General features: G+C 41.5%; 1 protein-coding gene across 2 annotated transcripts in view; it reads left to right on the forward strand.

Moving 5' to 3' along the window:
• homer1b (homer scaffold protein 1b) overlaps positions 1-17,731 on the forward strand; it is a 103,750-nt gene that overhangs the window by 48,366 nt on the left and 37,653 nt on the right. For both annotated transcript variants that reach the window (XM_072596162.1, XM_072596170.1), the window contains exon 3: positions 3,733-3,864. In XM_072596162.1, coding sequence (XP_072452263.1) covers positions 3,733-3,864 — 132 coding nt within the window. The remainder of the gene's footprint in view (positions 1-3,732; positions 3,865-17,731) is intronic.

A 17,731-nucleotide genomic window follows, 5' to 3' on the forward strand; every position in this document is an offset into this window, starting at 1 on the left:
CCAGGAATCTATTTGATGAATTTCTTTTGTTCTCCCCAACATTTTAACTTGCCTGAATTGATTCTGCTGATTGCTTCTTCATTTCCCTAGCTAGCATTTGAACTCGCTCACTCATGCAGGCTGCTGGCCAGTTGGGGGGGGTCCTCTTACTGAAACCCTCACCAACGGAATGCACTATTTATCACCTTTGTTTTCTCTAAGTGCACTTGTCTCCACACACTGCAAAGAAGCCTGTCAGCCTGGTCCTAATGAGGTCCTGAATGTATTTCACTGTCCAGCTCCATCCTTGAATGTTACTCCCTCCATCTCCTCCCATTGTGCACAGCTACAGGCCTCAATTGATCAGCTTTATAAAGCAGAATGTCCTACTGGAAAGGCATGCACGTTGTGCCTCTTGGAAATTAAGGAGCTGTTAGCAAAACTTTTAAGTAGATGAGCCAGCTAAGCAGAGATGGGCTCGTCTCCAATATTTGTACTAGGATATGTCTGCAAGTGCTTAGACTTTATTCTGTAAGATACCATCTTGCATGCTTGTCAATTCCAATCTACTGCATCATTCATACACTTGATATTTCATATTTAATAAAATAAAAGATCTATACAAGGAACAAGTAAGAAATTGTACTGAAAATAATAAATGCTATTTGGGCATGGAGAGAGCGTAAGCTAATGTTTCGAGTCTAGATGTCTCTTCAAAAACTAAGTATTTCCATCAGATTTTTTTCTTTAATTTCTTGATGGGCTGAGTATCACTTGCACGGCCAACATTTATTGCCCATCCTGAAATAACCTTGAAATTTGTTAAGCTGCCATATGCAGTCCATGTGGTGTAAGTGTGCCCATTATGCAATTAAGTAGTAAATTTGAAGGTTTTTATCCACCACAGTAATGAAACATTGGTTTTCCAAGTTAGAATGGTGTGTGAAATACTAGGTTATTACATTATACCTACAAATGTATGCATTTGGGATTTTCTGCAACCTGTGTTTATGATAAATCTGAGCCAACCCAGTATATACTTGAGATGATAAAGACAAATTACAACTACTGAAATCACCTTACTTGGCACTAAAAGGCATGTGTTTGAGGTGCTGGTGATGATCTTTGAGTTGCTTGAGTTCATCTTGTAGATAGTAGTGGATTTACCATTGGGCTGGTGGTGAAGGGAATAAAGGAGTTGAACTGCCACTTAAGAGGCTGCTTTGTTCTCAGTGATAAGCCTCTTGGTGCACTGATCCTGGCAAGTTGGTCATATTCCATCATACTTCACTGTATGCATGTAGCTGGTGAACAAACTTTGGAAGTCTGGTCTGAGTTACTAGCTACAAAGCCAAGCTGCTGACCTGCCACAATATGTATTTGTCTGATCCATTTGAGTTTCAGGTGAATGTTGCCACCATGGATGTTGTTGATGGTAATGCTGAAAATGCCCAATGGAGATGGTGTAGACTATAATTGCCTGGATGTTGAGTGGTAGTACCATTTGTCACGTTCTGGGCTATGTTATGTTCTTTGCACACTACGTGAAGTTAATATCAACTGTGGTTCATTTTATAACACTCATCTGGGCCATAAGCTTGAGTTCAAGGTAATTGAATAGAAAAACCAGGCTGACCAAAGTGCTGTGTCTCTGCTAAAGTATTAAGTAGAGACTTCATCTGCTCTGCTTGAGTTCCAAATTCCATGGCATTATTTCAAAGGAGCACAGGTTATTTCAGTCTTTTATATTTATACGTAAATCTATATATCAAACAATATCTGATCATTTTATCACATTGCTATTTGAGAGAACCCAGAGGATCTCTGTTCAATTTGATTTTATTTCCTAATCATATGACTCTAGTTCAAAAGTCCTTCATTTGCTTACAAAATGCATTGGGATTTCCTGAAATGTATTATATAAATTGGAATTTTCTTTTTATATTGACAGCCTCTCTTCCTGATAGAACAATATGTCAAACATTTGTCCCTTTCAAATCTTTGGTACTTAGAGAAATTTGGAGGATGAGAAACAAGTTTGGTTAATTAACTAGCACCATTGAAAAGGATACAAATTAAGATGTGGAAAGGTCATAGTGCATTGGAATTTCAGAAGAATAAAGATAGCATTAAGAAAGTCGATCATTGTGAATATGAACAAATAGTTAAAGTTTGAAGCAGTTATGCAGTATATATTGGTCATTTTTATTTATCGCTAATATTTGAGTATGTCTTTTATGACTGTGTTCTCTATTTGTTCGTGGGCTGTGGGTGTCACTGGCTGAGCCAGCATTTGTTGCTTATCCCTAATTGGGAAACTTTTCAGCAAGACCTGGACAATATACAAGCTTAGACTGACAAGTGTCAGACAACAGCCATCACCAACAAAGAACTTAACCATCAATTCTTGATATTCATTGGCATTACCGTGGCTGAATTTCCCACTCTCAACATCTGGGGTTTATCATTGACCAGAAACTGTCTACAAGAACAGGTCAGAGACTGTAGGAAGTAACTCTCCACCTAACTCCCCAAAGCTTCTCCATCTCTAAGCATAATGAATACTTTCCATTGACCTGGATGAGTGAAGCTCTAACAATAATCAAGAAGCTTGATGCCATCTAGAACAAAGCAACCCTTTTGGCACTGCATCTGAAAATATTTGCACCCTTGACCAGTAGTGATCAGTTGCAGTAGTGTACCATCTAGAAGATGCAGTGTAGAAGTTCACTCAAGTTTCTTTAGACAGCACCTTTCAATTGCATGACCACTATGATCTAGAACTACAAAGGCAGCAGATACATCGAAATACCACCACCTTCAAGTTTGTCAAGCAACACACTGTTCTGAAATTTTATTCTTCCTTCAGTGTCAGTGGGTCAAAATCGTGGAACTTCCTCCCTAACAGCATTGTAGATGCACCTCTACTAAATGGACTTCAGTGGTTTAAGAAGACAGCCCTGCACCATCACCTCAAAGATATTCTAGCCAGCATTTATTACTCAAGTCCACATTCCTGAATGTTTTTTTTTTCTTAAGTCACTCAATTCAAGGATATTTACGAGGCTTTGAGAGCAGTTGTGTTGATCACACTTCTGTGGTTCTGAAGTCGCATCTAAGTTAGATCAGTTAGGAATAGTAGATTTCCTATCCTGAAGGGAATTAATGAATAGACGCTTTTTTTTGTTGCAATGGTTATTGCAGTTACAAAGCCCCCATTACTGAGGCTAATTTTCCATTCCAGATAAATTAATTTGAATTCTACCAATTGCCTTGGAGACATTTGACTTCTATCCCAAGAGTGTTAGTCTGAGTTTACAATTATACCATCTGACACAATCAACATGCATTGACATTATAGATTAAAGTCCATGAGATTCATATTGATTTGTATTCCTTTAGTTTGAAGTACTAACATTTTGGAACTTTTTTGTAAACTTTCCACTTTGCCCCTTGTTGATTACTTGTATCAACAGGATTGTTCTTCAATGAACAGATTTTGGGGTTTTCCTCTTTCAATGTGGGAAACAAATAGCCAACAGAGAGAGTGTTTGAGCAGCTTGTGCAATTCTCTTCCACGTGGGATGAAGGAACAACTAACCCACACACCTTTCAATGCCTATTTTCAAGAATTAGTTTGAATTAAATGGCATGTCTAAAATTATTTGGGAATGCAGGAGCCATTGATCTCGTTTGAAGGTTTCAGCTTGTAAAATCCAATTTCATGTTACAATAGTGTTTTCTTTCTTTCAGGCAATAATCAACAGCACAATCACTCCAAACATGACATTCACAAAAACATCTCAAAAGTTTGGTCAGTGGCCAGACAGTCGTGCAAATACTGTCTATGGTCTCGGTTTTTCCTCAGAGCATCATCTAACTAAAGTGAGTATAACCATATAGAATAGTAAATTGTTTTTATGGTTACATTTCTTAACTTGTACTGCTAGAGATCTTGGCAAATAAATACTCAAACACATGTATACTTGCATTCAATTTGGTTTTTATCAAATTTAAGCCCAATTTCTAGTGCATGACTAATGTGTTAAATGGCCAGTAATACATAACTTGAGATCCAATATCATTTTCAGCTTAATATTGTATTTGCATTAAAACGTACAACTGTAAATGAAAATGTTAAGTGAATCAGATCTTTGCATTATAAAACATAGAACATAGAACATAGAACATTACAGCGCAGTACAGGCCCTTCGGCCCTCGATGTTGCGCCGATCAAAGCACCCCTAACCTACACTAAGCCACTATCCTGCATATAACTATCCAATGCCCGCTTAAATACCCATAAAGAGGGAGAGTCCACTACTGCTACTGGCAGGGCATTCCATGAACTTACAACTCGCTGAGTGAAGAACCTACCCCTAACATCAGTCCTATATCTACCCCCCCTTAATTTAAAGCTATGCCCCCTTGTAATAGCTGACTCCATACGTGGAAAAAGGTTCTCACTGTCAACCCGATCTAACCCCCTAATCATCTTGTACACCTCTATCAAATCACCCCTAAACCTTCTTTTCTCCAATGAAAACAACCCCAAGTGCCTCAGCCTTTCCTCATAGGATTTTCCTACCATACCAGGCAACATCCTGGTAAACTTCCTCTGCACCCGTTCCAGTGCCTCCACATCCTTCCTATAGTATGGTGACCAAAACTGCACACAATATTCCAGATGCGGCCGCACCAGAGTCTTATACAACTGCAGCATGACCTCAGGACTCCGGAACTCAATTCCTCTACCAATAAAAGCCAGTACGCCATATGCCTTCTTCACTGCACTATTTACCTGGGTGGCAACTTTCAGAGATCTGTGTACATGGACACCAAGATCCCTCTGCTCTTCCACACTACCAAGTAGTCTACCATTAGCCCAGTAATCCATCTTTTTATTACTCTTACCAAAGTGAATCACTTCACACTTAGCTACATTGAACTCCATTTGCCACCTTTCTGCCCAGCTCTGCAGCTTCTCTATATCCCGCTGTAACCTGCCATATCCTTCCTCACTGTCTACAACTCCTCCGACTTTCGTATCATCCGCAAACTTGCTCACCCAACCTTCTAACCCTTCCTCCAGGTCATTTATAAAAATGACAAACAGCAATGGTCCCAAAACAGATCCTTGCGGAACACCACTAGTGACGGCACTCCAAGATGAACCTTTGCCATCAACTACTACCCTCTGTCTTCTTCCAGAGAGCCAATTCCTAATCCAAACCTCCAATTCACCTTCAATGCCATATCTCTGTATTTTCTGCAGTAGCCTACCATGGGGGACCTTATCAAAAGCCTTACTAAAATCCATATATACCACATCTACCGCTTTCCCCTCATCTACCTCCTTAGTCACCTTCTCAAAGAATTCAATAAGGTTTGTGAGGCACGACCTGCCCTTCACAAAACCATGCTGACTATCCTTGATCACATCACTCTTATCCAGATGTGCATAAATCCTATCCCTTACAATTCTCTCTAAGACTTTGCCCACAACAGAAGTGAGACTCACTGGCCTATAGTTACTAGGATTATCCCTACTCCCCTTCTTGAACAAGGGAACCACGTTTGCTAGCCTCCAGTCCTCTGGCACTACTCCTGTCGACAAAGAGGACACAAAAATCAAGGCCAATGGCTCTGCAATCTCCTCCCTTGCTTCCCAGAGAATCCTAGGATAAATACCATCAGGCCCAGGGGACTTATCTATTTTCACCCTTGCCAGAATTTCCAACACCTCTTCTCTACATATCTCAAAGCCATCCATTCTACTTATTCGTGCCTCAGTATTTATATCGACAACAATGTCCTGTTCCTGAGTGAATACTGACGAAAAGTATTCATTCAGCGCCTCCCCAATCTCTTCAGCCTCCACACGCAACTTCCCATTACTATCCTTGATTGGACCTATTCCTTCCCTAGTCATTCTTTTATTCCTAACATACCTATAGAAAGCCTTAGGGTTTTCCCTAATCCTACCAACTAAGGACCTTTCATGTCCCCTCCTTGCTGCTCTTAGCTCTCTCTTCAGGTCCTTCCGGGCTACCTTATAACTCTCAATTGCCCCTATTGAACCTTCACGCCTCATCTTTACAAAGGCCGCCCTCTTCCATTTAACAAGGGATTCCAACTCCTTATTAAACCACGGCTCCCTCACACGACCCTTTCCTCCCTGCCTGATAGGTACGTACTTATCAAGGACACTCAATAGTTGCTCCTTGAACAAGTTCCACATATCAATTACGCTCTTGCCTTGGAATCTACTTTTCCAATCCACACATCCTAAGTCATGCCTCAACGCATCATAATTTCCCTGCCCCCAGCTATAACTCTTGCCCTGTAGTACACACTTATCCCTCTCCATCACGAGAGTAAAAATCACCGAATTGTGGTCACTGTCCCCAAAGTGCTCACCTACCTCTAGTTCTAATACCTGGCCTGGTTTAGTTTGGTTCTGCAGGACCTTTTAATGTCATAAAGAATGCAACCTATAAGTTTAAATAGCAGTTATTTTTAAATTATCATAATTGTGAGCAAAATTAAATTTTTAAATGTAAGTTTACAAAACGCTAATTTCTTTCCACTTCCCAAGCCCTGCCCACAGCATCTCATGCTTTCCTGCATCCCAACTCAAGTCACCATAGGCCATTCTCCCAGCTCTTCTGTTAGCCAATTCTCACCCCAGAACACTCCTAATTAGCAAAGGTTCAGGAGATGAACAAATGGCACGAGGCATAAGAGAATCATACAGTACAGAAGAAGCCATTTGGCTCATCAGGTCTGTACCATGCAAACTCTGTTGCCACCTACTTTCCCACACTAGGTCCATTGACTCGAATGAGGGCTTGCAGTTTCAAAACATTCAAGTAATTTTTTTTTAAGGTTTCCTGGCATAGCTATCTTCCCAAAGGAGAGAGTACAGTATAGAGTTGCAGTGACACAGAGGCAAGTGAGCAGGAGAGCCAGCTCCAAAATGACGATTGTCTGGTTACATGCCCCCATATTACATATGGTGGAAAATGAGTTTAATGCAAATCCACTGCACTAGTTATGAATCCTGACCTTCATCAAAAACAAAGTTAAATGGAAACAATTGAGTTACTTAAATCAGCCAATTAAATATGCCATAAATTTAAATAAATTCATTTCTATTAAGAGAATATTCAGCCTGACACTTCTCAGACCCAGCTGAGATGTATTAAATTTCTTATCATATTGACAAATTAATAGCTTTACTACAGTCTTGAAAGTTAGTAAGTTTGATTTTTAGGTTGGTGTCAAGAGACTGCATGTTTTGCTAATTTGATTGCTGCAAAATTTGTCACATTAATTGACTCTTTAATATCAGTGTAGTATGTTGCCAAAGTAGTTGTATAAGAATGAGCTACACTAGTGTGACAAGATAAAGAATTACCAGTTCTGCCAAAGTGTGAATGGTGTAGTTAATGAATTTTACACAGCTGGAATTTAGTTTTTGTGATACACATGGACTTCAAAAGACACTTGTTCAAGTGTCAGATAATAGGCTTGTCAGCCAAGTTAAAGCCCATGTAGTACAGTGGCCAGTGAAAGAGTGGGTACGGAGTTAGCTAAACTGAAAACAACAGTGCTTGTCAGTGTTTGTTTCTTTGACTGGAATACATATACAATGGGGTTTTTCTGTGGTCACAACTGGATCCCTGCTATTCTTTATACATGTCAGTGATGTAACTTCAGTATGGCAGTTTGAAAATCTGTGAATAAGCATGGAACTTGGGAGTATTGTGAACTGTGGAGGATAGTGATAAACTTCAAAAAGGGCAAAGGCTGATGGAATGGATGACCTTATGGAGATGAGGCTTAAAGCAGAAGAGTGTCAGGTAGTTTAGTTTCATAAGACTGAAGGGAGGTGTCATATTTTAAACAAAAATACCTCAACAGGTTAGGGGAGGGACAGACCTGAGGGTATGTGTGCACAAATTGATGTCAGAACAGGTTGAACATGTGGTTAATAAGGTATGCACAATTGTGAACTTGATAGATAGGGGCATGGTGTATAAGAGCAAGGAAGTTATAGTGAACTTTTATAAAGACTGAATTAGTGATTTATAGTGTATTGTGTGACGTTTTGGGCACTTGGTCTCAAGCTTTTACGACAAAGAAAGAGATACTTTAGTCCATTGTACGGAAATTCGTCAAAGCACCTTCCAAAATCACAACTTCACCTAGAAGGACAAAGGCATAGATGCATAAGAGTACCAATGCCTGCAAGTTTCCCTCCAAGCTGCTCACCATCCTGACTGGGAAATACATTGCTGTTCCATCCACATCACTGAGTCAAAATCTTAGATTTGACACCCACCACCACCACTTGGCCCGAACAGTATTGAGATTCTTCTACCTGTAGTATTGTCTATAATGGTTCAAGAAGGCAGTTTGCTACCACCTTTGCAAGGGCAACTAGGCACAGACAGTAAATGCTGTCCCAGCCAGTGGTGCCCGCATTCCAGTGAATAGGGAGAGAAGAAAATCTGATGGTCATCGACATCCATATACCACAGTGCAACCTACTGAGAAAGGAGGGGAAAAATCAAAAGAACTGCGGATGTTGTAAACCAGACAAAAGTTCAGCTGGCTTGGCAGCATCTATGGAGAGAAATCAGAGTTACTGTTCTGACTCAAGTGACCTTTCCTCAAATTTCCTCCTGAGGAAAGATCACTCAACCCAAAATGTTACCTCTGATTTCTCTGCAGAGACGCTGCCAGATATGCTGAGAATGGAGTTTAGCAGTTTGGTAAGTGTGGAAGTTTGTCAATCTCTTGCGTTAGAATCTAGTACTAATTGCCAATTCTTTGATAGCATCAACTGATTAGTAGAGTTTATAACTTGATGGTTAAGTCTCTCTCTCTGTGCTGAGGAGAGTTTAAAAAAAAGTCTCTTGTTGAGGATGCTGTAGCTGGTTAGTTAACTGGGGCTAACACTTAATCCAGGTTAAACCAGTTACTGAAATTTGATTTGGAGAAATGCAAAGTCTTGCATTTTGGTAAGATGAACAAGGGCATAAATTATACAGCCTAATGGTTCAGCCCAAGGGAGTGTTGATGAATACAAAGACCTAGGAATTCAGGTACATCGTTCTTTGAAAGTTGCATCCTTGCTTTCATTGGTCAAGAGCAATGAGTGTAGGAGTGGAGATGTCATGTTTAGGTTGTACAAGAAGCTGGTGAGGCCACTTTGAGTACTGTGTGCAGTTCTGGTCACCTTGCTGTAGGAAGGATATTACGAAATTGGAAAGGGTGCAGAAAAGATTTAAGGGTGTTACTGAGACTGAAGGGTTTGAATTATAAGGTGAAGTGGGATAGGTTGGGATTCTTTTGTTTTCCCTGTAACATAAGAAGCTGAGAGGTGACCTTTGAGGTGTATAAAATCATGAGGGACCTAGATAATGCCATAGATGTTTTCTGTTGGGGGCGGGGGTGGAGTTCAAACTCGAGGGCATATTTAACGTGAGGGGAGAGATTTTAAAGGGACCTGGGTAGCAATATTTCATAGTGACTTATATTGGGAATGAACTGCCAGAGGTACAGTTACATTATTGAAAAGGCATTTGGGCCAAGTATATGAATGGGAAAGATTTAGACTGATATGGACCAAACTCAACCAAATGGGGGCCAGTTTCGTTTGGGAAACTTGGGTTGGCATAGATGAGATGAACCAAAGCATCTGTTTCTGTGCTGTATGACTCTTGAATCTATAACAGCTGAGGCAGAGCATAAAGAGGTCTCTGCAATCAGCACTGAGACCAGTCTGCAGAGAGTCATGTGGCAGTGTGGTAACTGTGGTAGTTATGTGAAGTAAGGGAGGGAGGTTTTTCTGCTGCTATTTCCAAGTTACGTTGATAGACCAACAGGGACAGGAGCAGACTTAACACCAAGAGCTGGGTGATTATTAAAGGATTAACTAAGATGCACCAGAGTTGTGTGGTGCTGAAAGGCACAGCAGGTCAGGCAGCATCCGAGGAGCAGGGGAATTATCAGGAAACCCTTTATTGCTTCCCAAATTCTTTCTTTTCGACAGCATTTCCCAGGGCCCTACTATTAATTGCATCAGTCCTGCCCTGATTTTGTTAGAATACAACTAGTGAATGTAACAAGATCAGCCAGGTGGGCCTTTTTAGAATGAGTTCCTTGACTGGGGGTATTTAATCTGGTCCGATTAGGGAGCCCTAGTTGACAGGTAAAACAAGTGTCAGACATCCTTTTCGCTCAGCTGTCAGAGATCTTGTGATCAGTGTTGAAGGATTCTCCCTTTGTAAAAAGAGGGTGACTTGTTGACAGGATGCCAGCTTCTGTGGAGATATTTCAAAGATAGAATGGAGTTGGGAGTCTAATGGATAGGTAATTTCTGTATGGCTCAAGACCCATATAACTCAGGTTGCCATGAAGATGAGTTTTGAGAGGGGAAGATTTCATAAGCAATTGGCTTGTAGGTTTCGATAAAAATATCACAACCTCAGACAGGATCAGTCTGGAAGAAACAAGCAAATTGCTGGAAAGGCTAAGCAGGTCTGGCAGCATCTGTGGAGATGGGGTGGAGTTGATGTTTCTGATCCATGACCCTTTCAAAAAAAAAAGTCCGACTTTCTTTTCACTGAGATCTGGATCAGTGTTAAGGACTCTCCATGTGTACATAAAAGGTGACTTGATGTTGGAATACAGGCCTCTTGAGCTATTTTAGCAATATTTCGCACTTATCTAAATTTAAACTCCATTTAGAATTCCTCAGTCCACTCGTCCAGTGGGTCAAGATCCTGTTGTACTCTTCGATAAGCACCTTCGCTGGCTACTAGACCATTGTTTTTGGTGTCATCCACAAACTTATTAACCATGCCTCTTATTCTCATTTAAATCTTTAATATAAATGACAAACAATAGTAGTCCCAGAAGCAATGCTTGCAGCCTACCATTGGTCACAGGCCTCCAGTTTGAAAAGCAACTCTCTACCACCAACATCTGTCTGGAAGCACTCCTGTGACTAAAGAGGATACAATGATTTTGTACAAGGCCCCTTCCCCGCTCAAGCCTTCAAAGATGGTTCCCATCAGGTCCTGAAAGCTTGTCTACCCTTTCTTTTAAAAAAAACACACATCACTACCTTTTTTTATATCGACATGCCCCAAAATATCAACATACCCCCTCACCAACCATTTTATCCGTCTGCTTTGTTAACACTAATGTAAAATATTCATTTAAGGACATCATCCACTTCCTCTAGCTTCATGGATAGATTCCCTCCTTTATCCTTAAGTGACTCTCCCTTTCCCTTGTGACCCTTTTGCTCTTTGTATGAGAGCAGATTAAAGCACCTGGAGATTTTACTCCTGTTTGCCAAAGACATTGCACAGCCTCTTTTAGTCCTTCTAATTTCTTGTTTGAGGTTTTTTGTGATCTTTGTGTCCTTCAGGGGCTCTCTATTTTCAGTTTCCTGAACTTTAAGTATACCTCCTTTTTTAATTTTTGACTAAGCTCTCAATTTCTTGTCACCCAAGATTCCCCAATCTTGCCATCCTTATCCTTTTATTTTCACAGGGATATGCTGGTCCAGAACTCTAATCAACTAGCCTCTAAAGGATTCCCACATGCTAGTTCCTGCCGAAGTTGTGTTAATTAACCTCCAGTTTAATGCTTTTCACCCAATGGCTACTTTCATTTTAGTCCATAAGTAACTTAAAACTTACAGACTTATAGTCACTCATCCCAAAATGATCCCCCACTTTAATCACCAGATGGATAGAAAATTGCTATTGCTCTTTATTGAAGGGTCGGTAACAATGGGGTGTAATCTTAACATGCAAGGCAGGAGGTTTGGAGAGTTAGTCATGGGGACATACAGAACAGAAACAGACCCTCTGGTCCAACTTGTCAACACCAGCCAGATATCCTAAATTAATTTATTCCCACTTGCCAGCACGTGGCCCATATCCCTGTAAACCCTTCCTGTTCATATACCCTCCAAGATGCTTTTTAAATGTTGTAATTGCACCAACCTCTGGCTGCTCGTTCCATAGATGCACCACCCTCTGTGAAAGTGTTGCCCTTTAGGTCCCTTTTAAATTTCCTCTCCTCACCCTAAATCTATGCCATCTAGTTCTGGACTCGCCCACCTCAGGAAAAAGACATTTGTCTATTTATTCTAACCATGCCCTCATGAATTTATAAACCTTGAGCTTGTATAAGGTCACTGCTTCGGGAAAACAGCTCCACCAATTCCGATTCTTCCTCTCGCTCAAACCCTCCAACTCTGGCAGCATCCTTGTAAATCTTTTCTGAACCCTTTCAAATTTCACAAGATCCTCTTTATAGGAGGGAGACCAGAATTGCAAACAATATTCCAAAAGAGATCTCATCAATATCCTGTACAGCCACATTATTTACCAACTCCTATACTCTACACACTGACCAATAAAGGCAAGCGTACCAAATGTTGCCTTCACGATCTTGGCTACCTGAGACTCCATTTTCAAGAAACTATGAACCTGCACTCCAAGGTCTATTTGTTCAGCAACACTCCTCAGGACCTTTACTTGTGTAAGTCCTGTCCTGACTTGCCTTTCCAAAATGCAGCAACTCACGTTCATCTAAATTAAACTCCATCTTCCACCCTTTTGCCTGTTGGCCCACCTAGTAAAACTGGACACCTCCAATTTTGGTGTCATCTGCAAACTTGCTAATCCTACTTCCTATGTTCACATTCAAATGATTTATATAAATAATGAAAAGCAGTGGACCCAGCACTGATCCTTGAGACACCACTGGTCACAGGCCTCCAGTCTGAAAATCAACCTTCCTCCACCATTCTCTGTCCTCCAACTTTGAGTCAGTTCTGTATCCAAATGGATCGTTCTCCCTGCATGTGATCTAACCTTACTAACTTGTCTACCATGAGGACCCTTATTGTATGCCTTTTTCAAGTCCATATAGATCGCATCCTCCACTCTGTGCTCATCAATCCTCTTCGTTACTTCAGAAAACTCAACCAAGTCAGTGAGCCATGGTTTTCCCCACACAGCCAGGTTGGCTATCCCCCTTCAATCCTTGCCTTTCCAAATAAATATAAATCTTGTCCCTCAGGATTCCCTCCAACAATTTGCCCACTAGTAAAGTCAGGCTCACTGGTCTATAATTCTCTGGCTTTTCCTTACCACCTTTCTTAAACAGTGGCACCACATTTGCCAACCTCCAATCTTCTGGCAGCTCACCTGTGACTATCGATGATTGATAGAAATATCTCAGCAAAGGTCCCAGCAATCACTTTCCAGAGTTCTAGGGTACACCTGAACAGGTCCTGGTAATTTACCCAAGCATATACATTTTAAGACCTCCACCACTGCATCTGTAATATAGACATTTTTCAAGATATCAGCATCGATTTCCCTACATTCTGTATCTTCCATGTCCTTCTCCATAGTAGACACTGATACAAAATATTCGTTCAGTATCTTCCCCATCTTCCAGCTCCACACAAAGGCAGGCTTGCTGATCTTTGAGGAGCCCTCTTTTCTCCCTAGTTACCCTTTTGTCTGTCATGTATTTGTAAAAATCCTTTGGCTTTTCCTTTTAATCCTATTTGCCACAGCTATTTCATGTCCCCTTTTTGTCCTCCTGATTTCCCTCTTAAGTATACACCTACTGCCTTTATACTCTAAGGATTCACTCAATCTATCTTGTCTATACCTGATGTATGCTTCCTTCTTTTTCTTTTCCTTCAATTTCTCCCGTCATCCAGCATTCCCTACACCTACCAGCCTTGCCCTTCACCCTAACGGGGACGTACTGTCTCTGGACTTTCGTGATCTCATTTTTGAAGGCTTCCCATTTTCCAGCCGTCCCTTTACCTGCAAACATCGACCCCCAATCAAACTTTTGAAAGTTCTTATCTAATACTGTCAAAATTGGCCATCCTCCAATTTAGAACTTTAACTTCTGGATTTGGCCTCTCCTTTTCCATCACTGTTTATAAAACTAAAACTAATAGAATTATGGTCACTGGTCCCAAAGTGCTCCCCCACTGACACCTTTGTCACCTACCCTGTCTTATTTCCCAAGAGTTGGTCAAGTTTTCGACCTTCTCTGGTCGATACGTATACCGAATCAGAGATTTTTCTTGTACACAGTTAACGAATTCCTGGCCATCTTAACACTTAATTTTTGAAACACTATGGCAGTCCAAGTTAAGATCCCCTACCATGGAAGATAGAACATTACAGTGCAGTGCAGGCCCTTCAGTCCTTGATATTTCACAGTTTGTAACAATCTGAAGCCCATCTCACCCATACAACTGTTATCAATGACCAATTTAATGTCCTTAAAGTTGGAGAGTCTACTACTGTTGCAGGCAGGATGTTCCAAGCCTTCCTTACTGAGTGAAAAACCTACCTCTGACGTCTGTCTATCTATCACACCTCAATTTAAACTACCCTATTCTTGCAGATAACAGATCTCCTTTATAAATTTATTAATTTCCTGCTGGGGGGGGTGTTTATAGTAAAACTCTAAGGTGAACATCCCTTTCTTATTTCTCAGTTCCACCCAAATAACTTCTGTGGATGTATTCCCAGGAATTCGCAAGGTTTGTGAAGGTTTGTAGCTCAGGTTGAGGTTTAGGGTGTAGGCTTGCTCGCTGAGCTGTAGGTTTGATATCCAGACGTTTCATTACCTGGCTAGGTAACATCAGTGGTGACCTCCTAGTGAAGCGAAGCTGTTGTCTCCTGCTTTTTATTTATATCTTTCTCCTGAATGGGGTTCCTGGGGTTTGTGGTGATGTCATTTCCTGTTCGTTTTCTGAGGGGTTGATAGATGGCATCTAGATCTGTTTGTTTATGGCGTTGTGGTTGGAGTGCCAGGCCTCTAGGAATTCTCTGGCATGTCTTTGCTTAGCCTGTCCCAGGATAGATGCGTTGTCCCAGTCTCACTACCCGGAACACCAACTTACAGACTGGCCAAAGAACTACATGCAAGACTGAACTACCTAGTAGAAGAGTCACAGCACTCCATCCACTCCACCCAGGAATTCCTAAAAATCATCAAAAAACAAAAATAGAGGAAGACGAAGCAATGATCACATTCGACGTAACAGCACTGTTCACCTCTATCAACATCGACCTAGCAAAGGAAACACTCGCCACACTTTTAGAACAGACCATCACACACCAAACACCATCAATCACATTACCAACGAAAACATCATGAAGCTAGTGGACCTGTGCCTCACCACCCACTTCACTTTCAACAATGTAGTCTACAAACAAACTAACGGCACACCCATGGGATCTCTGCTATCAGGATTCATAGCAGAAGTGGTAATGCAAAGGCTAGAACAAACAGTCCTACCAATCATCAAACCAAAATTCTGGGTTCGCTATGTAGATGATACCTTTGTCATCACAAAACACACACGCGCACGCACACGCACGCGCGCGCACACACACACACACACACACACCTGTATACTATTCCAACGAGCCACCACACACTGCAGCACAGACGAACTTCGAGAAACAGGAGAACCACCTATACGACGTATTCAAGAAGAACGGATACTCAAAAAAAAACTGCGCAGATTCCTCGAACAAACCACGACAAGCAGACAAAACACAGCCAGAAACCCTAACCACCTTACCATATATCAAAGAAGTTGTCAGAAATGACAGCCAGACTACTGAGACCCTCAGAATCCTAGTAGCGCACAAACCCACCAACACTCTCAAACAAAAACTAACAAGCTTAAAAGACCCAGTACAACCCATGGACAAAACCAATGTCATCTATAAAATTCCATGCAAGGACTGCCACAAACACTACGTAGGACAAACAGGAAGAAAGTTAGCCACCAGGATACATGAACACCAGCTAGCCACAAAAAGACACTACCCCCTCTCCCTCATAGCCCTACACACGGATGAAAAAAACCACCATTTCGACTGGGACAACACATCTATCCTGGGACAGGCTAAGCAAAGACATGCCAGAGAATTCCTAGAGGCCTGGCACTCCAACCACAACGCCATAAAGACATAGACCTAGATGCCATCTATCAACCCCTCAGAAAATGAACAGGAAATAACATAAGTACAACCCCAGGAACCCCATCCAGGAGAAAGATATAAATAGAAAGCAGGACACAACCGCTTTGCTTCACTTGGAGGTCGCCACTGATGATGTTACCTAGCCAGGTAATGAAACGTCTGGATATCAAACCTACAGCTCAGCGAGCAAACCTACACCCTAAATTCCCAGGAATATCCTTTTTTGAAGTACAACTGAAATGTTTTCCATTATAGAAAAAACGCACACCTCCTCTCTCGCCCCCCCCCCCCCCCCCACCCCCGCCCCCCCTTTCTGTCCTCCTTCTAGCATTTGTCTCCTGGAACATTAATCTGCCAGTCCTGTCTGTTACTGAGCCACATCTCTGTAATTGCTATGATATTCCAGTCCAATGTTCCTAACCATGCCCTGAGTTCATCTGTCTTCCCTTTTCGGCATCTTTCTTTGAAATAACTGCAACTTATCAGTCCTGCCTTGTTTTTTGCTTTGTTCCTGCCTGCCCTGACTGTTTGACTTGCTCCTTTTCCCAACTGAACCAGTCTCTGATGGATTTCTTTCCTCCCTGTCTCCCTGGGTCCCACCTTTACTGCTTTAAAACCTCCCTAATAGCTCCAGCACATCTCCCCATCAATATATTAGTCCCCTTCCAATTCAGGTGCAATCCATTGTCCTTATACAGGTCACTTTTTCTCCAGAAGAGATTCCAATGGTCCAAAAATATGAGCCCTTCTTCCTGTACCAGCCCCCCAGCCATGCATTCATCTGCTGTCTTGTATTCCTATCCTCACTAGCTTGTAGCATCTGACATTACTACTCATGCAGACTTGCTTTTTTAAATCCTGCCTAACTTCCTATATTCTTCCTTCAGAATTTCATCCTTTTCCCTTTTCCCATTCTATGTTGTTAGTTCCAATGTGGAAAACCACCACCTGCTAATCCCTCTACCCTTTGAGAATGACCTGTACTCTGAGACATGCTTGATCCTGGCACCAGGGAGGCAACACCATTGATTTCTTGCTGTCAGCCTCAAACGTCTGTCTGTGCCTCTGACTCAAATTATTTTTGTGTAGAAGGTGGTGGGAATATGGAAAGCATTTCTTGGCAGGGTAGTTCAGGTGGGAGATCTCAACCTTTTGAAGTACTTGAATGAGCATTTGAAGTGACATAACATTCAAGGCTATGGGCCATGTGCTTGAAAAGTAGTTTCTCCTGGTCTACGGCCCTCAAACTTTGTACACTGGAGTTATATCCCACTCCTTCTGCTTTAAGGCAAACAACCCCATCTGAAAGACTTAGTCTTAGCTGAATTGCTCCAGCTCAAGCAGCTTCCTGGTGAATCTCTTCGTATTCTTCCCTGGTGCCATTGCATCCTTGTGTGGCAACCGAAATTACACACAGTAGTTCTCTGGCCTAACATCTCCATTATAACTACTTTGTTCTTGTATTTAGTGCCTTGACCAATCCCAATTGTTTTGTTAGCCACCTTGTCCACCCCTCTTGCCTTCAAGGATCCAAGAACATGTACACAGAGGTCCTTCAGATCCCAGGATCCTACCACTCAACAGAAACTACCTTGCTTTGTTTATCCTTCCAACATACATCACCTCACACATTTTAGGAATAAATCCATTTGCTATTGTTCAGCTCATCTATATCCTCTAGT

The sequence above is a fragment of the Chiloscyllium punctatum genome, chromosome 2, assembly GCF_047496795.1.
Source record: "Chiloscyllium punctatum isolate Juve2018m chromosome 2, sChiPun1.3, whole genome shotgun sequence".
NCBI classification, from domain to species: domain Eukaryota; kingdom Metazoa; phylum Chordata; class Chondrichthyes; order Orectolobiformes; family Hemiscylliidae; genus Chiloscyllium; species Chiloscyllium punctatum.